This window comes from Lithobates pipiens, unplaced genomic scaffold (genome assembly GCF_037356315.1).
Source record: "Lithobates pipiens isolate NorthernLeopardFrog02 unplaced genomic scaffold, aLitPip1_a1.2 Scaffold_16, whole genome shotgun sequence".
NCBI classification, from domain to species: domain Eukaryota; kingdom Metazoa; phylum Chordata; class Amphibia; order Anura; family Ranidae; genus Lithobates; species Lithobates pipiens.
This window is the reverse complement of record NW_027507748.1, coordinates 400643636-400668811: the sequence shown is the minus strand read 5'-3', so window position 1 is coordinate 400668811 and position 25176 is coordinate 400643636. Positions and strand designations below refer to the sequence as shown.

Sequence of the window (25176 nt, the reverse complement as noted above, 5' to 3'; positions counted from 1 at the left end):
CCAAGAAAGCTAACTGCTGTCTTTAAAAAGCGGTATCTGTTCAAGCCGAGAACGCATATTTGCGTACGGTAGTCATGAAGAGGTTAAGAGACAGTACAAAGAGACAGAGATCATTTTGCCCCCCCCCCCCCCCCCCACAATTCATTAGTAAGACCTCCTCTGGAATCTACAGTTCAGTTTTGGGCACCAGTTCACAAAAAGGTTATCAGAGAAAAGGGCACAGAAGAGCAACCAAACTAATAAGAGGCATGGAGGAACTCCTCTTTAAGGAAATATTACCTGAACTGAATTTTATTCTCTTGCGTAGAGGAGATGAGGGGTACATATGATCAACATGTATAAAGTGGTCCATATAGTGAACTTGGTGGTGTTTACTTTTAGGTCATTACAGAGGACAAGGCGGCACTCTTTATGTCTGGAGGCAAAGAAATGTAACCTTTACATACGAAAAGGTTTCTTCACAGTAAGACCTGTGAAATTGTGGAAAAGATTCCCTGATTTAGTTCTGGCCAGCTCCGATGATTGATTTAAAACCTATTCTATGCATTTAGGAATGCATCCAGCTCTAACTGGATATTAAAATTTATAGATAACACCAGAGATTGCTGATCCAGGGAATATCTGATTGCCTGCTGAGGGACCTGGAAGTAATTTTGTTGCTCTGCTGGAGCAAATTGGACCATGCTTGATAGGAGTATTTGCCTTCCTCTGAAACTATGGTTATAGACTGTATGTATATATGGAACTGTGTTGTGGGTTTTTTTTTTTTTTTTTTTTCTTCTCCTTTTTATGTTTTCTATTGGTTGAACTTGTGTCCGTCTTATTTATTTATTTTTATTCATTTGACTATGAAACTATATTCTTGATGTCCTGTATTATATATATAGCATATGCTATATGTTCCATATACTAAACATGCTGGTATACAGGGCTGGACTGGGACAGAAATTTGGCCCTGGACTTCATCCAGACTGGCCCACTTACATTTTGAGTGTCCCATCAGCAGCCCCCTTACATCAGTGTCCCCCTCCCACGTGTACTCACAGTTCTGAAGGCATCTTCTCTTCTTCCTCTCTCCAGTCATGTGATAACAAGTGATAGGGGAGAGAGAAAGTAAAGTCTGTCAGCTGTCTATCTCCCCCTGCAGGCTGGAGGGAGCAGAAGGCCTAATGCTCTCTCCAGCATATGATGGAAGAAGTTTCTCCTGACAGGAGTGAAATCGCGATCACTCGCTGTCAGAGAGGAGCGGCTCCAGGACTGCACCTGACTGGCCCGCCGAGCCATCGGCCTATCGGGGAATCTCCTGGTAGTCCCGATGGCCAGTACATGCCTGCTTGTATACAAAGCAAGTAGTACTTGTTGGTTTATGTCCTAATAAAAACAGCCATGCAACATGCTGTTGGAGATGTACACAAACTAATTCAGCTGAGAATCTTGATCTGTGTGTAACCCTCTCAACAGAAGGCGATCGTTACACTGGCTTTTGTCAAACTGTCCTGTTTGAAAACCAATATTCCATCAGCTGCTGCAATGCTGATCAGTGTATTCTGACAGTGGAGGAGTCCCCCTGGGGCACAGTGGGGGGGGGGGGATCCCTACATCCACATCCCTTATGTGGATGTGGGAATCTGTCATTTGCAATGTGTGTTTTTTTTTTTTTTTTTTTTTTTTTTCCACCCTGTTTTTAACTCTCTCTGTGCCATAAATCACAGAAGACTTCCGCACCTTGCCTCTCAGGCTGATCATGGTGATCACAATGAAGAACTGCATAGAGTAGTTCCTGATTTTTCTCTTCAGGACCTGAGCCTGCTAGTAGAGCTTAGCTGGAATTATACAGCTACTAATTAAAAAGCCTAATCCAATGGTGGGGTGTGCGCTCTTATTTACTGTAATGCATTTAGGAAGATGTTGAGGAACATGGTCTTTCACTGACAAGAAGAATGGCACGAGGTGTGTTTGTTTCTGGGGGAAAAAAAATGTACGCAGGTAGCAGTTGCACGCTTTTAAATTTTTTTTTTTTTTTTTTTTTTTTTTTTTTTTTTTTTTTTTTTATATATACAAGCACTGATACTGCCTTTTAATTTGGCCTTATAAGTAATATGACTCTGCATATAATTGTATATTTGCAAATAAGAAATGGTTACGGTATATAATATGCTCCACTTTTTTAGGATCTGTCACACATTCAGCATTTAATGTACGTTACTTTGACACTTTACACTGTAATTTTGATGAGATGGAACATGAAGTTCAGTGTCCTTTCAATCTGCTGACATGCTAAAATGTCATAAGCAGGATAACCTAGAAGTTAAAAGCAAGTCAGCTATTGTGTATTTGCCCTGCTGTCTGTTTTATAACAAGTGACTGACTGTCGCTGTTTTATTTTTTAAGTTTAAGAGGTATTTTGAACACAGCAATGATAATTGGGAGTAGTGATTGGCATCTACCTATGAAAGTGTTTTTAGTCACATTTTTTGTTTTAGAAATGTACAAATCAAGTAGGTTCACAACTATGCGATTTGGATGTGGCTTAAACCGCATCCAATTCACAGAACAGTTTAAAATCTGTTCTTTCCCATGTGTCTGGTTCACATATGTGTGTTGCATCCGCACTGCGCAAAAATCGTGTGCATTTTCTAGGCATTGCGGTGCGAATTTCAGGCACATTATCTTCTATGGGAACGCATTTGATGCAGAGATGCGTTCCGTTGTGAACACTATTTCTCTTCCTGCTCACTACACCTCCCCGTTTCCCAGGTCAGCTGATCCGCAGCTACAATGGAGAGGAACCGCTGAACAGCTGTTTTTTTTTTTTTTTTTGTTTTTTTCTCTTCACAGAGAAAACGGAGCTGAAATTTGCACCGCACATGTGTGAATCCAGCCTTATGGTCTGTGGTGGCTGATAGGGCTTACATTTTTTTTAAGAAGGCAAGTATTTCCGTCTATACCTAATAGAAGGGCTCTAGTAATCGGTTTTACTCCTTTTAGGCTATGTTGACACTGATACGAAACAACAAGTCCTATGACTTTTGATCCGATTTTTGCCCTGTGACTTCCTGTCCGACTTCCATGCGACTTCAATGAACAAAATCCGACTTTGTTCCTGCTATACCAGGTCCTTTGAGTCTGGTATGAATCTTGTTTGGGAGACCATACCAGACCCTTCTGTCTGATATGGATTTTGAGGGGGAACCCACGCCAAGAAAACGGTGTGGGGTCCCCCCAGGATCCATACTGAACCCTTATCTGAGCATGCAGGTGGTCAGGAAAGGGGGGAACTTGCACGTGCTTCCCCCCCCCCGGCCCATACCAGACCACATGCCCTCAACATGGAGGGGTGGGTGCCTTGGGGCAGGAGGGCACTGTGCCCCCCCCACTCCAAAACACCTTGTCCCCTTGTTAATGGGGACAAGAACCTCTTCCAGACAACCCCGGGTGGTGGTTGTGGGGGCTTATCGGAAACTGGAAGCCCTCTTTAACAAGGGTGGCCCCCAGATCTTGCTCCCCCATGTGAACGAGTGTGGGGTACATTGTACCAGGGTTACAGGGGAAAAAACAGACAGCTTTCAAAAAGTCCTTTATTAAGAATGTCTCTCTCCTCCCATACCCCCCCCCCCCCCCCCCACCCGATTCTGGCTAAAATGAGAATCGGAATTTTTTTTTTATTCATTAAAATGTATTTTTTCTCAAAAAATTATGTTTTGAAAGACCTCTGCGTAGATACAGCGTGACATAAAATATTGCAAAAGCCACCATTTTATTCTCTAGGGTCTCTGCTAAAAATATGTTTTTGAGGGTTCTTGATAATTTTCTAGCAAAAAAATACTTTTTTTTTTTAACTGGTAAGCAACAAGTGTCAGAAAAAAGGCCATCCGGGGACTTGCGCGCGCGCGCCCCCCCCCCCCCCCCACACCTCTGCCCCTGTCACGCGGGGACGTGGTCTAGCGCCAGAGGAGGACCAGGTCAGAGGCGGATCAATACCACACTCAAAGGGACAGGTATGGATCGGGGGGGGGGAACGACCCCACGCTGTGTGGTGTTGGTTGGGTTTTTCCTTTTATTTTTGACATGCTGCCGGACCCTGCCAGAACTGAGGACTCCTGCCCGCATGTGCAAGAGTGACGTCATTTGTGGCTCCGGCCACTCACAGCGCCGGAGCCGTGAACCCGGAAGAATATCGGATCCCTCAGCGGTGACTGGGATGTGATGTTGACGCTCTGTTCTAACGCGAGTATTAATGAGCTAGTGTGTGTGTGTGTGTGTGTGTGTGTGTGTGTGTGTGTTTTTTTTTTTTTTTTCTCTCTACGGGTATACAGCCGCTTTAATTCACTTCTCTGCTATTAAACCTAATGCATCTTAACACTCCCATCTTAAACTGAGTTTTTGGATATCGAAACTTTATAGAAAAAAGTCCAGAGCAACAGGTTTGAATTGATCAGTTACTGTATATGTGACTAAACCGGTGATTTTAGATGATAAAAAAAAAAAAAAAATGTCCTGGGGGAGGGGGAAGCTGCAGGTAATTGTACATCTACAGTAGCCTCTAAAATCTTGCAGTTTTTGCTGTAGTAAACAATTATTAAACTGTGGATCAGGTAATAATCCAAGGCTTGTTGCTGTAGTTGGTCAATTTAATGTAGTGCAAGATATTGGGGGTTCTGAACCTTTATACAATTACAAACCCCTAATGGATTGCCCAGTGTATCCCAATACCCCTTCTCCAGACTGCTGAAATCATCCATCCATCCATTCATTCATTAATTCATCCATAATCGTCATCTAAGCCCTTGTACACACGGTCGGAGATTCGGAACGTTTTGTCAGATATTCCGACTGTGTGTGGCCTGCGTCGGAATATCCGACGGACCAAGTTTTCCAACTTTCCAGTAACATTTTCCAATAAAATGCTCCGATCGGACGTACTCCAATCATGTGTAGCCTACTCCGACGGACAAAGTGCCACGCATGCTCAGATCAAATTCCTAGACCAAAGCTATTGGCTACTAGCCTGAACGTAGTCCCGTTGTAATGAAATAACGTCATCACGTTATGTACAATCGGATTTTCCGACAACTTAGACCGTGTGTATGCAACATCACTTCCGGACCTCTTCCGGAATTAATCCGTCGGAATTACTCAGACGGATTTGGTTGTCGGAATCTCTGACCGTGTGTACAAGGGCTAAGTCCACCATTTATCATCATTCATCAGTCAGTCATCCCTATTATGTACCAATGATTTAACATATGTAAATATATTTTTGTTTTACTTTATGTATGGCTAGCTAGCAACAAAACGGCAGAAATAAAATAAATCATAAAACACATGACTTTAAAAAAACAAAAACAAAAAAGTTTCATACTCTCCGAGATGACTGGAGCACCAATCCCAGCTGCAGCTGTTCCCCGCTGCCTCTAAGACTGAGAGCTGAGCGATGAAAGACCTCCGATTGCTCAGTTCTAATTCTTCAGTCTGTAGAGAGCTGGTGACTGTCAGTCACTGATGCTTTACTCTGGCCATCCAGTGCTCACTGGCGTGCTAGGCAGGGAGTGGGAGCAGCTGACTCGCGGAGAAGCTGAGCAAGCTGCTGGTCTAAGCATCTTGGTGGATCCAGACTGTAAAGTGAGTGGAAACGGGTCACAGGGGTACAGAACAGACTGCACGCCTGTGATCCATAGGAGAAGCATAGCCAGCAAGCTGCTGACTTTTAATATATGAATGCTTACCTGCCCAGGGCACCCGCAATGTCCTCACCTGAAGCTGATCTGTCCCTCGGCTCCAGGTGGAGGTGCTGGCATTTTCGGTAAGGGGATCAGGATGTGAAGCCTTGCTGCTTCACAGCCTGGTTTCCTACTGCGCATGCGCAATTCTCGTTGTGTGATTTCACTGGTCCCTGCTGTCTGGGACTAGTGTGTCTCCCAGAAGACAGCAGGGATGGACAGAGGAGGGCCTGGATATGTTGTAGATCTATGTCTGGAAGTGGGAACAATTACCTGGATTATACAGGTATCTGCTCCCTCCTCCCCAAAGGTGTCAAATGTGACACTGGAGCGAGGGGAAATCTGAAAAGCAGAAGTTCGTTCCATTTTTGGGTTTTGTATAACACGGCACATTATGTATTCACAAGCTAGCTACACCTAGTGAGATTTTTGCAGTTGGTTTTTTAGGCAATCGAGCCATAGATCTATGGTACATTTCATAAAGTTACCTTCATGTCATCTGACACATCAAGTCTTTATTCCTATCGCTTTGATTGTAGGTTCAGTAACGCAGAAAATCCTGTGTAAAATATTAAAACCTCCTTCTTTTTTTTTTTTTTTTTTTTTTTAATCCAGTGCTCTAATACTTTTTTTGTCATTTGGTTCTCATACTTCCAAGGGTTATGATTACCACTGGATAAAATCTCCCTGCTTTAAAGTGTTTGTAAAGGTTCTCCCTTATTTTTTTAATTTTTAATTTTTTTGTTATTTAAGGAAAAATAAATAAATAAAACCATTATACTTGCCTGCTCTGTGCAGTGGATTTTCACAGAGCAGCCCCGATCTGTTCTTCTTGAGTCCCCTGTCAGTGCTCCTGGCCCCAACCCCCTGATGAGTACCCCCCAGATCGGAGTAGGGCTCGTGTGTATATATGTGTGTGTATATGTATATGTGTGTGTGTGTGTGTGTGTGTGTGTGTGTGTGTGTGTGTGTGTGTGTATATGTATGTGTATATATATATATATATATAATGTATGTGTGTGTATATAATAAATACACACATACGCCCACATACATATTTATTTTATAGCTCGCAATTGTGATGGGTGAATTTACAAGGAGTTGTGCCAGTCCAAACTATATTTTTAGGGCATGCCAGCCCATTTTTATTCAATAAATGAAAAGTTCACTTGTACGTCAGTTTGTTTCTTCCACATAACATGCATAAATTAAAATACTGAGCCACCTGGTGCACTTGTTTGCAGCACTGCTGCTCCTCTTACCGGTACTTTTGACTGCGTCATCCAGCTATCCTGAAATGCTTGCATGGTCCACCTCTGGCCTAAAAATTGGGGGTTCTCTTGACACCCCTCTGATGGGAGCTGTCCTGTCTCCTGGAAACCAAGACCTGCTGGGTCCTCTGACCCATCAATGAGACTTCTGTCTTCTGGCTGGGACCCCCTGACCCCGGGTGAGACCTACGGTCTCCAAACTGGGAGCTCTGAGCAATTCTCAGACCTGAGTATATACGTCAGCCAGGTTGCAGGCGCCTAGCAAAACCCACACACAGGATTGACTGCTCTAATTCAGAGCTAAATAATCTGGAGAGAGACAAAAACACATCTTTCTAACCCTTTAAACCTAAGCCCATGTTCAAATTGGAGCGATTGGACATGTGTAGACATTTGTATAGGTATCTGGGCAGGAACCCGCACAGATGTCTGTCAAATTGCCCCTGAAGTCAGACTGCATTGCAGGATTGAAATTGTGCGAGTTCAGTTGAACTCTCTGCGTTCTAACCCACAGAAATGTGAACCTAGGCTAAATGCGAATCCTGTGTCATGCTTTCCTATAGTGTTACAGTGACAGTCTCCCTCTGTTACAATATGTATAAAAAAAAAACAGATGACTGCTTTTCAACTGTCCAGAGGCAAATTGATTTAGTTTTGCTTTTTGAATTTTTATGAACTGTGTTTTCCAAATAGCCAGCAGTGCTAGTAAATGCAATGGCAAATTAGCAATAACATTGTTTTCAGGCCTAAGGCAACTTTGTCTCGATAGAAGCCTTCTCCATCAGTGGTAAAAAAAAAACGTTCTTTCGGATTGCCTCTACTCCAGCAATCTTTTATAGGCTACAAATTGGGCATTGCAATAAAATACACCTTTTATTTGCTTAGTAATAAGAATTAATGGTTTGTGACCTCTGATATATTCTTTGGTCTTAAAGCTTGCAGGATTATTAATTGAAAAAATACTGAATGTGTGCATATGTCGTAATGTGCAGCCATACAGAATGCAGATTTTTACAGTCAACTCAGTTAAGCGATATGTGATTTGGTTGCCATTGATTACTGCTCTTTGCACATGTGTTTTTGTCCTTTTTGCTTTTACTTGGTGTATGTAGGTTGAAAGATTTTTTTTTTTTTTTTTTTTTTTTTTTTTTTTTTTTTTTATTCATGAAGGTAAAAAAAAAAACCTGAGTGTGTACAGCATCTGCAAGTCTATTTTCTCACCTCTGCACCTGCACATGCCCCCACTATCACTGCATGTACAAGCCTCCCAAACCCTGCCACCATGGTGCTTGTCTCATGGCCTTTCCCTCGTTCCATTAACCCTTACCCACCACCTTACTTAAGCACACTCTCGCTTAAATCACTGTGCCCATTTTCTCTGCCTTCAGCACAGTAGTGCTCTAGAAGTGATGCTCCCACCACCTTGTGCCTGTACATTGATTTATTGTCGTCCGCCCCATCTGCATTTTATGACTATGCCTGCATGCACCCCTCTTCTGGCACCCATCATGCCTAACCCCCATTCCACCCCCTGTTCTCACCACTGCACCTGACACCATCCTATCCTTGCCTGTACTAGAGCAGGCAACATTTTTTGCTAGTGGTAATGTAAAGATTAAAATTTGTCTGATGGTCAAATTATGACCATGTATTAAGCTACCATTTATGTGTATGGCTAAGAAATGTTGCTTATATATATTTTTTTTTTTCCCTCCAAGGTCCTGTGCCCTTTTTAAAGGGCATTTTCACCAGTCAGTGAGTTGGGAAACCGTTGCATTAGCTTTAAGCTGGCTATACATGGTTCAGTTTTCTGTTAGTTCAGCTGAACTGATTCTCCCATCCACACATTCGAGGTAGATGAGGGGGAATCCTCCCTGCTTTTGGCTGCACTATTTTATTTTGACAGTGGGGAGACTACACCGCTGTCAGAATACACAGATCAATGCTGCAGCCGCCCATCGAGCTACTTTTATCCATCAGGGCGGTTGAACAGAAGTTGATGGATAGATCGACTTCTGTTCAGCTGCAGTGGCCAAATTTGTATCCATCTATGGCCCCCTTTACTGTTGTGTGTTACTGCATTTTAGTAGTCATGAGTAACTACTCAATGTTTCCGGAGCCAAACTGTTCACCTGGAAGGTATTGTACCTGGCAATGCAGGGCATAATGGTTCTCTTCTTGACCACGTTTGTATTGTTTTACTTATTTATTCAAAATCATTCATGATCAGTGGATCCCGAGTGCATTGCCAGGCTCCTGCATAGTCTTCCTCCAGTTTTTTGCCCATACCGCTGTATGGACTTTCAGTTAGAGAGCTGAAGGAAGTGTCAGTGGACTACAAGTGTTCTGATTACCGCACTTGACAAATCTTGGTGCACGAATGACATGGCTGTGCATATGCAGCCTTGCATAGCCACGCTGGTTTTAAATCTGACTGGCTGCAGGGGAGAAGAACTACACAAGCTTTAATGGGAAGGGGGCATCTCGGGGGGTGTTTAGAGATGACTGCTTACAAACAAGTTAAACCTTAAATACAGGCGTAACATGTTCCCAAAAGTGAACCTAACCTTTAGGTATGAGGGAATGCTTGCCTTGAAAGCCTATTTCAATAGGAAATTTTGCATTCTGAAAGCGGTTCTTCCTTAAATACTGTTTAAATTTTGTGGACTGGTGTTGCCATCATAACATTAAAAAGTGAGTTTGTATGGAACAGAATGACACTGCAAAAGACACCCAACTTTTGGTGCCACTCTAAACCTGGTGAAACCGCTCTCTCCCAGTGCACCTCCTTACTTCCTTCCCTTATGACCCCAATGATTGGACACCCTGATTTTGCCCTGGTTTGGGAAACAAAAATCTCAAACCTCCCTTTCCATACAGCTTCTTAATGCAGCAAAAAGGTCCAAGGCTCTTGTCTGTCCCTATGGAAGCCAGACTCTGAAGACCCCTCTAGGGGGTATATCCACTGTGATGAGTGAAGCTAGGGCCCTTTATAGAGACCTGCGTCATAAACCGATAAGACTGGGCCATCCGGTTTCTTTTGTTACTGTAGTCCCATGGTAAGTATAAGACCTAATAACGCCCTTATTTGCCCTTTCACGGTTTGTGTATCGTGAATATTATGGCGTTTTCTCTTTAAAATTACCAGGAAACCGAGAATGTGTTTGGGAATGATTGATTTTATTCAGAGTTAAACTTTTCACACTTGATGCTAAAATTGAACCACTCTGAGCTTGGTCTCAGGTGTATGACCAGTTGTTACATCACACCATATGTCGCACACTTTTACCGTCATTTTTGCCTAGTACTCTTATAAGGTGCTCAAATAATTCCTTTCACCCTTTTGCCATGAGGACTTCCCTTCAGGATGGTCACCACTAGGTTGATGTGTACTGTGTTTCACTGACACTTACCTAATTTCACGACCTTACTCTGAGTATCCCACAGTGGAAAAACTTTGACCGCAATGGAAAAACCAGGCACGAAGGAACCAGGGCAAAAAAAAAAACCGCATTCATTCTGCCAAAGGCCTGCAGAACATTCAATTCGGTGACGTTGCTTTCTTTGTGCTGGAGCAGGACCCCATTTTAATTCTTGTCTCTGCATCCAATAAGGCAGACTTTTCTGCAACTTTTTCACAATTTCTGGGACAACAATCAACCATGATAAAGCAATTGTAATCCAGAGCTCAAAAGCACCAGTCTCCTTTTCAACCCCAACCATCTCTATAAAGTCACATCCCAATATGCCTGCTCTAGAGGAGGCCAAAAAAAGATTTCCAGCCCCAGGCTCCTATACACCTGATGTTACAGCTTCATGTAATAATGTTGCTTGCCATTGTTGATTTTGCTCACTTGCATGTGTAAAAACACAAAGAAAGTGGACTGTTATGGTAGTAGACACTGTCATCAGTCTTAAACATCCTGCTGTACTGTTCCTACTTTCAGAGATTCTGCAGACAAAGTTTGATACGCTCCAAAAAGCTTTGTTGCTTTACTGTTTGAGTCACTTTGCTATTGACTATTGCTACAATTTCGAGGGTTATAGGGTAATGTCCTCAATAAGTTTATTATTTTTAGGGTTATAGGGGGGGATAAAAATGAGCTTTGCCAGTGAAAACCGCTTGAAGGTACAAGCTTGTAGCCCAGAGTTTGATTATCAAGCCTGTGTTATGTACTGAACTCAAAGATATAAAATTTAATAGGTAAGCCAAAATTCAACTTTGCTGCAAAAGTCTAGCTTACTCTTTGCTAGCATTTCATGTAATTTTCTTTATCAATTAAGATTTTTCTCTACGTTGTGTGGCTAGGGCTGGTCTGTAAACTTCAACTTGCATGCTATTCTTAACTTGGCTTTTAGAGTAATGTGACCAGACTCAGATGGACTGGACTTTGTAGCCTGGAATTGACTTTCAGGTACTGGGTTCCACATAAAGTGCTTTAATCGTATATCACGGGACATCGAGCCATAGTAATTACTATGTGGGTTATAGTCCACCTTCAGGTGCTGGACACTGGCACACCCTAAACAGGAAGTTGCCTCTCTATATAACCCCTCCCAATACTGGGAGTATCTGTTTTTTTTTTTTCCACCAATGTCTAAGGTGTTGGTCACGAGTGAAGATGTGCTGAGCTCCACTGAAGCAATCTATGCTGGGGCTAGCTATGCAGCCGGGTCCATTCAAAGTGTCTTTTAGGCCGAATTGAATGGTACCTGGGCCTTGTATCCGAAGAAACTAGGTTTTTGCCTGGAACGCTTCTCTTTTTAAAGAGCTGGACCCCGGGATCCAGTACTTTTGGTATTAAGGCCATAAAGTTTTACTGGCGGGGTGCTTTTTACAGGTCCAGGATTGTGGGTTCCCTGGGGGTCCCCAGTTCCTGAAGGTTTGCTAACGGTACCCACTGTGAAGGGTGAAGATTGGGTCTGTTGGTTTTACCACAGGAAACCCTGTGGTGAGAAAGGTAAGTGGAATTTTTACATTTTTCTTATGAAATGTCTCCTTTTTAAAGTAAATGGCATGCCTAAGTGTCGCCACTGAGGCCTGGATGGAGCAGGTACCTTCTCCATGCTTTGCTCAGTCACGCTGTGTCACAGAAGTAGCAGACTTTTTTTTTTTTTTTTTTTTCCTCCGGCTAGCAGGCAGACCTCCAGTAAGTTTGGAGTGTTTTTGCTTCCTCCAGACACCCCCACTTGAGCTGAACTCTTCCCCTCTTCAAGAGGCTGAGTATAAGGGAGAACTAAAAACGATCAGCAATGCTGTTTTCTTTCACCGCTCCTACAAGGCGGCAGCTTCCAGGTCTCCACCACGCCATCCCTCCCTCCAATGCCATCCTTCCCTTGCTTAGCCGATCCCATCAGATTGGAGGCCTGTACTTGCACGGGAAAAAGTTATTTTGTTTTTGTTTTTTTAAAGAAAGGAGGGGGGCATGCTGCGACAGTGGGGGTGGGGCTTAGTGCGGCATTGGTGTCCTCCAACGTGGGAGTATGTTTAAAAAAACAAAACAAAAAACTCAATTTATTCTGGCTGCAAAATTGTCGTAGAGACATAAGAGCATGAAAGAGGTTTTGGTGATGCAGGCATTTCCTATTTGACACATTTACTATTTGCATCATCATTAATAGCAGCGACAGTAGCTGGACTATTGCTCAAGCAGTGGATGCAATTTCTTCTGGTAGTACCTCTGCTTTGTGTATCGGGCTATGGTCAGAAGGTCAGAAACACCCCCCAAAAAGAGCTAAAAGGGTCTCCATCAAGCTCAGGAAAGCCTACTCATCTCTACAAATGGCATCCTCCCCTGAGAGGGGGTGGCTGGTCAGAGTAAGCATCAGTGCCATGAAATGTCTGCAACAGTTTTTAACACTGCAGCCCCTGTTTATTTTATGATGATTAAAAAAAAAAAAAAACTTTAGCAACTTTAATCGCATCCAAATGTGGGTCAAAATGCAACAGGTTCTGTTCCATTACCCAGGACACTTAAACTGAGTAACTAGGGGCAGCAGTAGACTAATTCCCTCGGGGGACCATGGTGAGGCTGAGACTCTTCTTGGAGGTGGCAAGTATGGGAGAATCAGCTGTTTCAATCTTAAGTTTGATGATCATTCAGCAAGAATTTGCACCACTACACATTTATGTACCCTTAACTGAGTTTTTGGGTTCGCTAAAGCCTCCTCAAGCCGTGCATGCCTTTTTCTGTCCATTCATTGCTGGAAAAGCTTTTTTTGTATCTGAGAGGATCACACAGATGAGCATTATTTTCCCTCCTAAAAAGTTTTCACACTTTATCCTATGGTGGAGGAAATTCACTAAGTAGGGTATACCAGCAATTAACGCTGCTATTTCTTATCGTACATCACGGGACACAGAGACATAATGGTTACTATGTGGATTATAGGCCACCTTCACATGATTGACACTGGCACGCCCTAAGATAAAAAGTGCGCTCCCTATATAACCCCTCCCACTACTGGGAGTTCCTCCGTTTTTTTTTTTTGCCAGTGTCTAAGGTGGCTTCACATTCTTTGGTTCGTAACTTTATTCATGGGGTAACACAGCTTAATCTCCGGTTAATCTGCATTACAAAACAGCCTTCTTTTTTCTTTTCTTTTTTTTTCTGGTAACCATATCTGCTGCAAGAAGGGTATCAGAATTAGCTGCTCTTTCTTGTAAAGAGACATATATTTTTATTGTTCACAAGGATAAGGTAGTATTGCGTCCTCATCCTAACTTTTTGCGGAAGGTAATATCAGGTTTTTATCTAAACCAGGATATTGTTCTACCTTTAATTTTTCCAGAACCCTGTTCTATGGAAGAAAAAATCACTACGTTCTCTTGATGTGGTGAGAGCAGTCAAAGGCTACTTAAAGGTGATTGCTCCGTTTCGGAAAACAGATGATTTGGTCATGTTGCCTGAAGGTCCTAAAAGAGGACGGGCAGCATCGAAATCTACCTTTTCTAAATGGATTCGACAAGTAATCGTTCAAGCTTATGGTTTTAAAAGGGGTAGTTCTACTCTCTCAAATAAAAGCGCACTTCTCTAGGGCTATTAGTGCTTTGTGGGCAGTGCATCACCAAGCCTCCATGGCTAAATTCTGCAAGGCTGCAACCTGGTCTTAAATCCATACATTTACCAGATTCTGTCTGGTGGATGTAAAAAGACATGAGGATGTCGCCTTTTTGGCACAGTGTACTGCAGGCAGCAGTATAAATCCTCTGATCTTATGGTGCCCTACTTTGGTTGTGTCTCCCTCCCCTCAGTTGGCATTGCTCTGGGACATTCCACATAGTAATTACTATGGCGCTGTGTCCCGTGATGTACGATTAAAGAAAATAGGATTTTTATAATGGCTTACTTGTAAAATCCTTTTCTTTTGATTTACATCACGGACACAGAGGTCCCGCCCCTCTTTCTAGTAAACACATGTATTGCTTTGCTACAAAACTGAAATGCTCCCAGTAGTGGGAGGGGTTATATAGAGATGCAGCTTCCCGTTTTCAGGGTGTGCCAGTGTCGGCACCTGAAGGTGGACTATAACCCACATAGTAATTACTATGGATCTGTGTCCCGTGATGTACTTCAAAAGAAAGGGATTTTACAGGTAAGCGGTTATAAAAATCCTATTCTTCAGACCCTGTAACAGGTTGGCTGTGGATTGCTTTCTAACACATTGCCTCAGTGTTTGCCCTACTTTTGAAGACTGAGTGGGCAAATTGGCCTCAGCAGCGAGTGCTACTTTTATTGTTTAATTGCCAGCTTTCTGCTAGCCTTTTACCGTGAAAGGGGTTGACACTGAGCTATCTGCAGCCTGAACGAGCCTGTCTCTTTACGCAAGAATCATCTGGCAGTAGTAGGTAATGCTCAAACCACTCCATGGGATCTACATATGTGGGTTTAATGCTCTTTCTTATTTGGTTGTTCAAAAAAACTGACATTTCTCTGTTGCTCTATGGAATCTGAGGCATTGTTGGGGGTTAATAACATCTCTAGCCTGCTGACACTTGAAGCCTGCAGAAGAGGCAGGAAATTTTGGTAAATTTTTCCCTTAGGACTTCATCCCAGGGATTCTGCCTCCTTGCTGATGAGGGGGTGTGTTAAGCATGGTCTTCAGCTCAGGTGTGCAGTCCATTTGGCTATCTTGTGGTGCAGAAGGCAATTTTCCATCCTCCTGCCTTGTCCAAACCCTGTTAACTGAATAACTTGTTACTGTCACACTATCATACATGGGTTAGAGGAGAGATTCTGTTGTGCACTCTCTGCTGTTAACATGGTGTTGATCGCTCCAGGCCCTAAGCCTCTTCCTAATCCTACTCATGCTCGCATAGACCTCTTTCTGTGCTGCTGCTGGCATCCCCTAGAGAGAGCCCAGCTCCTTCTCTCAGGCCGCGTACACACGCGCGGACTGTTTGCCCAACCTTGTTCGTCAAACAGTTTCGGCAAACAGTCCGCTCAAAATTTGCATGAGCGGACTTGCCCACACACGAGCGGACTGTTTGACGAACAAGGTTGGGCAAACAGTTCGCTCAACTTTTGAAATGAACGGACTCGCCCACGTAAGGAGGAGGCAAATCCGCCCATTTCGAGCGCGTGTACAGGTAGGCGGGGCCCGCGAAGGAGACGTCGCGGGCTCCGCCGCCTGGAATGGGCTTAAAGGGGAACCCCAACGCCGAAAAAAATCGGCGTGGGGGTTCCCCTAAAGTCCACACCAGACCCTTGTCCGAGCACGCTACCCGGCCGGCCAGGAAAGGGGGGCGAGCGAGCGTGCCCCCCCTCCTGAGCCATACCAGGCCGCGTGCCCTCAACATGGGGGGTGCCTTGGGGAAGGGGGGGCCGCGCGGCCCCCCCACCCCAAAGCACCTTGTCCCCATGTTGATGAGGACAAGGGCCTCTTCCCGACAACCCTGGCCGTTGGTTGTCGGGGTCTGCGGGCGGGGGGCTTATCGGAATCCGGGAGCCCCCTTTAAGAAGGGGGCCCCTGGATACCGGCCCCCCACCCTATGTGAATGAGTATGGGGTACAATGTACCCCTACCCATTCACCTGTGAAATAAAGTACAAAAAAAAACACAACACAGGGAAAAAATATTTTATTGCACAGCTCCGGGGGTCTTCCGTCTTCGGGGGTCTTCTCGCCGGACTCCTCCGCTATGTGTGTGTAGCTCTTTTACTAGCGGAGGAGTCCGGCTTTCTTCCTCCCCGCCGCCGGCCTCTTCTCCCGACTTCGGGGGTCTTGTCCCCCTCTTCGGTTCTTCTGCCGGGCCACCGCGCCTGGTCCGGTGGCCCGGTCTTCTGTCGCCGTCTTCCGTTCTTCTGTCGCCGCCTTCGGTTCTTCTGCCGGGCCACCGCGCCTTCTTGTAGCTCTTTTACAGGCGGTGGCCCGGTCTTCTGTCGCCGCTGTCGTCGTCGTCGTCGCCGCCGCCGCCGCCGCCTTCCGTTCTTGTTCTTCTTCTTGTTCTTCTTCTTGTTCTTCTCCTGGAGATGTTGACTCGACGAGCTCTCCGGCCGGAATGCCAGGGACACGCTCCGCTGCCACTTATATAGTGACAATGGGGCGGTGTCACATGGTATATGTCACATGGGTTGGTCACATGGGTTGATGTCACATGGGGACTATGACATCGTAAGGGGGCGGGGTCACCATGTGACATATACCATGTGACACCGCCCCATTGTCACTATATAAGTGACCGCACAGCGCGGCTCTGGCATTCCAGCCGGAGAGCTCGTCGAGTCAACATCTCCAGGAGAAGAAGAAGAACAAGAACGGAAGGCGGCGGCGGCGGCGGCGGCGACAACAACAGCGGCGACAGAAGACCGGGCCACCGCCTGTAAAAGAGCTACAAGAAGGCGCGGTGGCCCGGCAGAAGAACCGAAGGCGGCGACAGAAGAACGGAAGACGGCGACAGAAGACCGGGCCACCGGACCAGGCGCGGTGGCCCGGCAGAAGAACCGAAGAGGGGGACAAGACCCCCGAAGTCGGGAGAAGAGGCCGGCGGCGGGGAGGAAGAAAGCCGGACTCCTCCGCTAGCAAAAGAGCTACACACACATAGCGGAGGAGTCCGGCGAGAAGACCCCCGAAGACGGAAGACCCCCGGAGCTGTGCAATAAAATACTTTTTCCATGTGTTGTGTTTTTTTTTTGTACTTTATTTCACAGGTGAATGGGTAGGGGTACATTGTACCCCATACTCATTCACATAGGGTGGGGGGCCGGTATCCGGGGGCCCCCTTCTTAAAGGGGGCTCCTGGATTCCGATAAGCCCCCCGCCCGCAGACCCCGACAACCAACGGCCAGGGTTGTCGGGAAGAGGCCCTTGTCCTTATCAACATGGGGACAAGGTGCTTTGGGGTGGGGGGGCCGCGCGGCCCCCCCCTTCCCCAAGGCACCCCCCATGTTGAGGGCACGCGGCCTGGTACGGCTCAGGAGGGGGGGCGCGCTCGCTCGCCCCCCTTTCCTGGCCGGCCGGGTAGCGTGCTCGGACAAGGGTCTGGTGTGGACTTGGGGGGAACCCCCACGCCGATTTTTTTTCGGCGTTGGGGTTCCCCTTTAAGCCCATTCCAGGCGGCGGAGCCCGCGACGTCTCCTTCGCGGGCCCCGCCTACCTGTACACGCGCTCGAAATGGGCGGACTTTCCGAGCGGGAACAGTCCGCTCATTTCGAAAGTACAGCGGACAGGCCCACACACGGGCGGACTGTTCGCTCAAACACAGTTTCAGCGGACAGTTTTTCGGAATTTCCGAAAGACTTTGTCCGTCCAACTGTCCGCTGAAACTGTCCGCTGAAAGCCCACACACGAGCGGACTGTCCGCCCAAACACTGTTCAGCGGACAAGGTTGGGCGAACAGTCCGCCCGTGTGTACGCGGCCTCATAGATATAGGGAGAGGGTAGAGCAAACCATAATGGGGTGCTTCCTAAATAAAAGGGAACCCTAAATTCCACCGGCCTACAGACATCTTTTTTTATTTTTAATGATTGAGGAGAGTTGAGACTTTTAGTGCTTTCTTTGCTTAAAAAGGCTGTAGTCTTCCTTCTGTCAGAACTTAATTTTTAGATTTCTCAGTACAGTCCCAGTTCTTGAAGGGGAGCTCTTCCACTTGTTCATTATCATGTAGGTTATTGTGAGTCTTTCCTCTGTTAAGACAATTTATTTATATTTTGTTCTCCACTTTCGATTGGATCAGATGTTTGGTGGATTGGTGTTCCGCCTCCTATGTTGTGACATTCCCCACTGTCTTTGGGCATCAGTCGTAGTGTGTGTGTGTGTGTGTATATATATATATGTATGTATGTGTATGTGTGTGTATATATGTATATATATATATATATATATATATATATATATATATATATATATATATATATATATATATATATATATATATATATATATATATATATATATATATATATATATATATATATATATATATAATAATAATTTTATAATTTTTATTAAAATAACATTTTCCTTCTGGTTTTAGGTCTCCCCACTAGATGGAGAGTTAGGCTTTATCCCTTGCCAGCTTAGGGCATTGGTCCTTTTTAGATGACCTTTGAGCTTGAAGTTTTTTCATGCTGGCCATTGTTATTGTTTGCAGTTTCACTCTGCTTAGTTTGATTGGGTTTGAATTTTCCAGTGGTAGACTTCCTGTGTCCCTCAATGGGGTCACAGTTATTCTGTTGGCTGCAGTAAGTCTGAAAGGGAATTTACAGTGAGTATTCTATTTTATATTGTTATTACCATAGTTTGCTTGTGTTTCTACATTCAGGTAAATAATATAATTTGTAAAGCTTGTATACAGTAAGGTTGATTTACAGTGATCAAGCCTGTAGAAATTATGAGGACTCAGGATGATTTCAATGTTGAGTACTATTTTGACTTAAAAGTTAAAACGTAGGTCTTTCATGATATTGGGATTTACAGTCCTCTTTTGATTTTTATATAAGCGATTTAATGGTGTGTTTTTTTATTTTTTTATTTTATTTATTTATTTATTTTTTTCAGACCACAAGCCAGAGTATCTGTGTTTTCCTGGTTGCAACTTATACCGATGGACAGCCCACTGAGAGTGCCAAGTGGTTCTGCAAATGGCTTGAAGAAGCCTCCAACGACTTCCGCTTTGGAAAAACCTTCCTCAAAGGTTTGAGATATGCTGTATTTGGACTTGGGAACTCTGTATACATCAACCACTACAATACAGTAATTATCTTGCATTTTTTATTTATTTTTTGCTTTCTAATGGGGTTAATATCTCACCAAATTTAACAGGTTGCTTGCTGTTCTGAAAGAGCACAGAGGGTGCTAAGCATGCATTCTGCTGCTTAGATTTACTAATATTTCTGGGAGCTTTGCCAGTTGATGTAAAGTGGCTAATGTGTTGCCCACAAATATTGGCCAATGTTAAAACAATGGGTTTACTCCAATTGTCTTTTTCCATTGGCCATACATGCAGGTTGGCAAGTTCCATCAGATGTAAAGGACAGTTAGTGCTCATGCACACGGACGTTTTAAAAAAACTGGCTGCAAAGCTAGCTCCGACGCTTGGAAAAATCAGCGTTAAAAACGCGATTTTTACCGCGTTTTGCATTGGCGTTTTTGCGCGTTTTTTAGCGTTAGCGTTAAGTAGCGTTTTTAAAGAAACACATCTCTTGGCTATAGCACTCAGAAAACAAAGAAAATATGTTGCGTGTTTATGTGCGTGTTTGTGCGCGTTTTCCCGCGATTCGCGTTTTTACAGCTCTAGCTCCGCGCCAGGGAACGCACTGGTCCTGGGTTTTTTTTACAGCTTAAAAACGCCTATGTCATTTGCAGCTCAAAAACGCCTAGGTGGGCATGAAGCCATAGACTAACATGGACAGGCCTTTTTAAGCTGCAAAAAACGCTCAAAAAAGCAGCTATAAAAACGTCCGTGTGCATGAGGCCTTAAACTTTATAAACTGGGCAGACTTCTGCCTATTGAATAATCGTGTTTACCCATTATCCCAAAATCGTTCAGGAAAATGGCATAATGCAGAGTTGCTATATTTTAACCTTTAAGAAAAAACGTTAAACTGTTTCATCTTTGCTTTCTACAAAAATAGTTTATTGATCCAAAAGAATGACTTTGGATGTTTGCGGACTTTCACACAATACAGCAGCTTTCCTTTTAGTTAACTTTAAACTGTATTTTTTGGAACTCTGCCTGTTTGGTTTTATTTTCAAGGACATCAAAAACTCAGTCCGAATTAAGGAAGAATGCTAGGCAGATGTAAAACCCTCAGTTTGGGCTTTTGGAAAACCATGCCAAACTTTATTTATTTTATTATTTATTTATTTTATTTTTTTTCTCTAGAAGTACTGACTATTCTTTATTAGATTTCCCTTATCCCATGCACAATTGTTAAAATTTCACATCCAGTTAAGGCAGGCCATACATTAACCAATTTTCTTAACTGCAATTACAGGCTGAAGGAAAGAAAATTTCTTGCATTGACCCATCAACACATTCAGTGTTGGTGGGGGAAACCCTCCTGTGGAGCTTTTGTATTCTGACAACCGGATATTTCCCAGCTGTCCAAATACATTGATCACTGCCTGTGGCTATAGCTGCTGGCATTAATCCTATGAAAAAAAAATTTGCACCGCTGGTTATATAGAAGTTGGTCGACAGATGGACTTCAGTACAACCATCCTGTCCATACATGGATTGAAATTCATCTGGTTCCACATTTTGATCTGTCAATAGCCATCTTTAGTGGAAGCCTACTTATAGGCTGAATATGTAAACACTTAGGTGCTTGTGTGAATCAAATTGACAAACTCTGTTCTTCACTAGTGTTGGGTCCAAACCATGTATAGGATAAATAGCTGTTCTAAGAATTTTAGAATTCAGGCAAAATTAAGCTGACTATATATACAATTTTCCTTGTAGAATTTTCCTTTAGATTTATCAGAACCATATAATATGAGGTCAAACCTAAGCACTTGCATTTTGTATGCAAACTGGCAGGCCCTTGTACTACATAGTTAAAGGTAAATCTAATGGATATTTAATGAGAAAATTTTATTATGTATGGCCAGCTTTAGGTATGCTCCTAGAGGTTTGGCAACACACTGATCATTTATAGCAAAGTTTTCTCAGTTCAGGGTAAAGTAGTTTAAGGTGGGAGTAAACTCCCTTGGCTGATTTTTACATATTATAAGGTTATCTATAGGTACAGTAAATATCTCCTAAACTGTTTAGGAGATTTATTTGTGAAACATGTCACCGGCGCTTGCGCTCCTGAAGGAATGGCATACCTGTGCTGTTCCTTCAGAGTCCTGTGCTGTGAACAGTGGCTCCTGTATAGACTGAAATACAAATTGGGGGAGAAACTCAAGTTAAAATCTGCTACACAATTGAAATACAGTAAAACCTTGGATTGCGAGCATAATTCGTTCCAGGAACATGCTTGTAATCCAAAGCACTCATATATCAAAGCAAATTTCCCCATAAGAAATAATGGGAACTCAAATGATTCATTCCACAACCATTTATTTATAAGTCCTTCAGTTTAAAGTCCATATAAAAAGGATTATAGCAATGCAACCATAAAATGTCCATCCACAAATGGAAGCTTCCACATTTAGATTAGAAGCTAAATCCAGCAAGAGCTACAGATTGTAAAAGAGAAGAGGCGCCTCTAAATGCAGCAATATGGTTACAGTTAATGAAGGTACAACATTTAGCAACTCACATGGTTGTTTAAAAGAGGCGCATCTAAGTATCCAAACACCTGGGGTAAAGCTGTCCACATAGACCATCCTCCGCACTGCCGGCTCTCGCTTCTGTCAGTCTGCAATCGTGACTGGGAAGACTACCCTGCAGTAGAGCGATTGAACCGCTCGTGGAGTGCAGCGTGGAAGGGATGACATCGATGGTGGTGAGGAGGATGGTCTATGTGGACAACTTTACTTCGGATGCTGGCATACGTAGATGTGCCTCTTTTTTAATCAACCATGTGCGTTGCTAAATGTTGTACCTTTATTTAAATATAACCATATTGCTACACTTGGAGTCACCTCTTGTCTTTTACACTCTCTGGATTTTGCAAAAGCATTTGACACAGTTCCCCATAAACCTTTTACTCTACAAAATAAGGTCCGTTGGCACAGACCATAGGGTGAGTACATGGATTGAAAACGGACTACAAGGGTGAGTTCAGAGGGCGGTGATAAATAGGGGTGCTGAAATTAATCGATGCATCGGCATTCAGGTTCCCCGATGCGGCAACGATGCATACGGACCGGAAAATCGATTGCGGGTGACGTCATAACAACTTGCCCGCCCCTCCCAGGAAAGCACTCCGAGCATATTTTTAAAATGACTTATTTTTTTTTTTTATTTTTTTTTTTTTATAAATGCCGACTTAGTGAATGATGTGCTCCGCTGTATGTGCTTTTAAAAAAAAAAAAAAAAAGTCACTTCATACCGAATTTCACAGTAAATACATCCCGATCATGTGCCGTGCCGAGCCCGGCCCGCCCCCCGCCTTACTCCTCTTGCGTCTCTCGAGTCCTGACGTCAGCGGGGAATTCTTAGCCCCGCCCGCCTCTCTTCTGATATGATAACTATAGTCAGCAGGCGGGGCTGAGAATTCCCCACTGATGTCATGGACTCGATAGAGGCGAGAGGTGGGCCGGGCACAGCATGGCATATGATCGGGATGTATTTACTGGTCTTTTTTCAATCCCGCCTACTATGTAACTCAGTTGTGATATGACGCTACTTGTATATCAAGACATTGCTTGTATATCGAGTCAAAATGTATTTAAACATTTGCTTGTCTTTCAAAATGCTCTCAAACCAAGGTTTTGCTGTACATATATCCTCACTGTTTTTATCAGGCAAGGATCTGTGCTTTTGGCTAGCAATTCTTCTGAGGTGGAGGGGTGATATATAGGAAGTACAACATAAGCAGCTAATTTGTTGAACTATGAAGGTAAATTGTTTAATCTGGGACCTTTTTGCTTTTCTGGCTGCACAGGTAAAAAAAAGTATGTAAATTTAAAGGGCCATGGTTAACTTTTTTCTGTGCTTTGCTTTTCTTTAACAGATTGGTAAGAATATTGATAAGTGGCTGTGGATGCTGAGTGCTACCCGCATAATGACTCGCACTGAGGGAGACTGCAATGTAGTGAAGAGTAAACACGGCAGTATGGAAGCAGACTTCGGAGCCTGGAAATTGAAATTCCTCAACAGGCTGCAGGCTTTGCTGAAAGGGGAAAAGAAAACCTGCAGCGGGAAATGTAAAAAGGGCAAATGTAAATCTAAGGAGCATGGTACTGCTACAGTGGATGCAGACCAGAACAAACACATGGACTCGGAACATGATGACTCTGAGGTAATTTAAAAAACACACAAAGCACATTGCATCTCTCTTCTGCAATAAATAGCTTACCTGCTTATAAGCACTTTCATTTTTACTTAAATTTTTACTTAAACAGCAGCAAACCATTAAATCAATTGCTCTTCTGTCTGAAAAGTCAGACCAGTTTATAAGAAATGTGTGGTTGCACTTAACGTATAATTAAAGGCAAAACTTTTTTTATTTATTTTTATGGATGGAGTGCAGAAAGATTAAAACCCTGTCCGTTTTTTTAAATTTTTTTTTTTTATTATTATTTTTGTTTCGTTTTATATAATACATATTATAACAAGCCACAGTGTGGGTAACAACTGGCCACAAAATTACCGGTACACTACAAAACCAATACAACATAAAAGTTATCACATGAACTGCGCTACATCCCCCCCCCCCCCCCTCTAACTTAACTTTGCCCAGACAGGTACATAAATGATGCAACCTCCGGCCGGAAGCGGTCTACCATAGAGCAAGGATACAGTTGCCCATGTGTTCTATCAGATACTCTTCGTGGGATGGTAACGCTCTCCACTCCCCCATTCCTGCCCACCCCCGTAATGACATTATTAAATTAAAGGAGAGATGCCCATCCCCAAGTGTACCGTATTCAAATTCTTCAACTGCTCACTAATCATTCTAACCCCTCAAAACATTTGCCTATTTGCCTTTTCGTGTTACCATATCTACAAAGGATCCTGTGTTATCTCTCACTGTGGTTAATCGGACACCGTATCCATGGAAGCCACCCCCCCCCCCCCAAACCTTCTCAAATTTGTTCAGAGCCCCTCTGCTCAAGTATGTAGCTTTGTAAAAGGGTACTGCCTTGTTGACCAATGCTTTCCAAGTCTCTAAGGTTGGTGACACAGAGCCCTTCCATGAAAGGATAATGTGTTTTTTTTAACATAGAATAATAGGGAGGTTAAGAAGGGTCCGTATGGACCTGATAGTGGCCAGGGGCTCCACTAAATGTGGAATGGGCATAGGGATAGAAATGGAAGTTGCCGATCTTATACAGGAGGCAATGACTTGCCAATAAGGCTTAATTAGTGGGCATTCCCAGAAAATATGCATAAAGTTAGCTAAGGGTGCAGCACATCTCCAGCACAGGGAGTGCTGATTCCCAAATATCTTTGCCAATCTAGCCCAGGTGAGATATAGTCTATGTAGGAATTTTGTAGTGAATCAATCTATCTCTGCTAGATACTAGATATTGAAATGCAGTCCCCCACATATCCCAGTCAACTCTGTCCAACTCCGGAGCTATAGCCTCCCACGCTCTCCTGCAAGACCCCAACAGGAGGGTTGTTTCATGGAATATGTCTTTTATATAGGCAGGAAACTTTTTGCAGTGATTCATTGCGTGCCAGTAGCGAACAAAAAGCATGCCACAACTGAATGTACCTGAAGGACTGTGTGTTTGGCAGATCGTGCTTTAGTTTTAATTCATGAAATGACCATAAAGTACCGTTTGATACAATGTGAAGCAAGATTTTAATACCATATTTGATCCACACCACTGGATCCGGGTAACCGAAAAAGTAGGTTAAATTGGGGTTCCTCCACAGTGGGATGATAGGGGAAAGTTTGGTTGAGCTAGGCGATTGCACTCCCTAGGCCATAACCCATGCCCTCGTCACTGAGCGCGTGGAGGATGCCAGTGGATATGGAGCTTTTGGACCCCTGTACACTAAATATGACAGCGCCTCGTAGGAGCCCACACAGGACACTTCCAGGGATACAGAGGCATCATCCGCAGGAGCAGTCGGCCAACGGTGGGCCACTGTGAACTGTCAAGTCAGGAAGTAT

General features: G+C 43.8%; 1 protein-coding gene across 2 annotated transcripts in view; it reads left to right on the top strand.

Annotated features, from left to right (window-relative positions):
* The window catches only part of LOC143983070 (S-adenosyl-L-methionine-dependent tRNA 4-demethylwyosine synthase TYW1-like), a 321868-nt gene that overhangs the window by 35656 nt on the left and 261036 nt on the right, over window positions 1–25176 (top strand). For both annotated transcript variants that reach the window (XM_077482324.1, XM_077482323.1), the window contains exons 5-6: window positions 18992–19186; window positions 23062–23349. In XM_077482324.1, the coding sequence (XP_077338450.1) occupies window positions 18992–19186; window positions 23062–23349 (483 nt within the window). The remainder of the gene's footprint in view (window positions 1–18991; window positions 19187–23061; window positions 23350–25176) is intronic.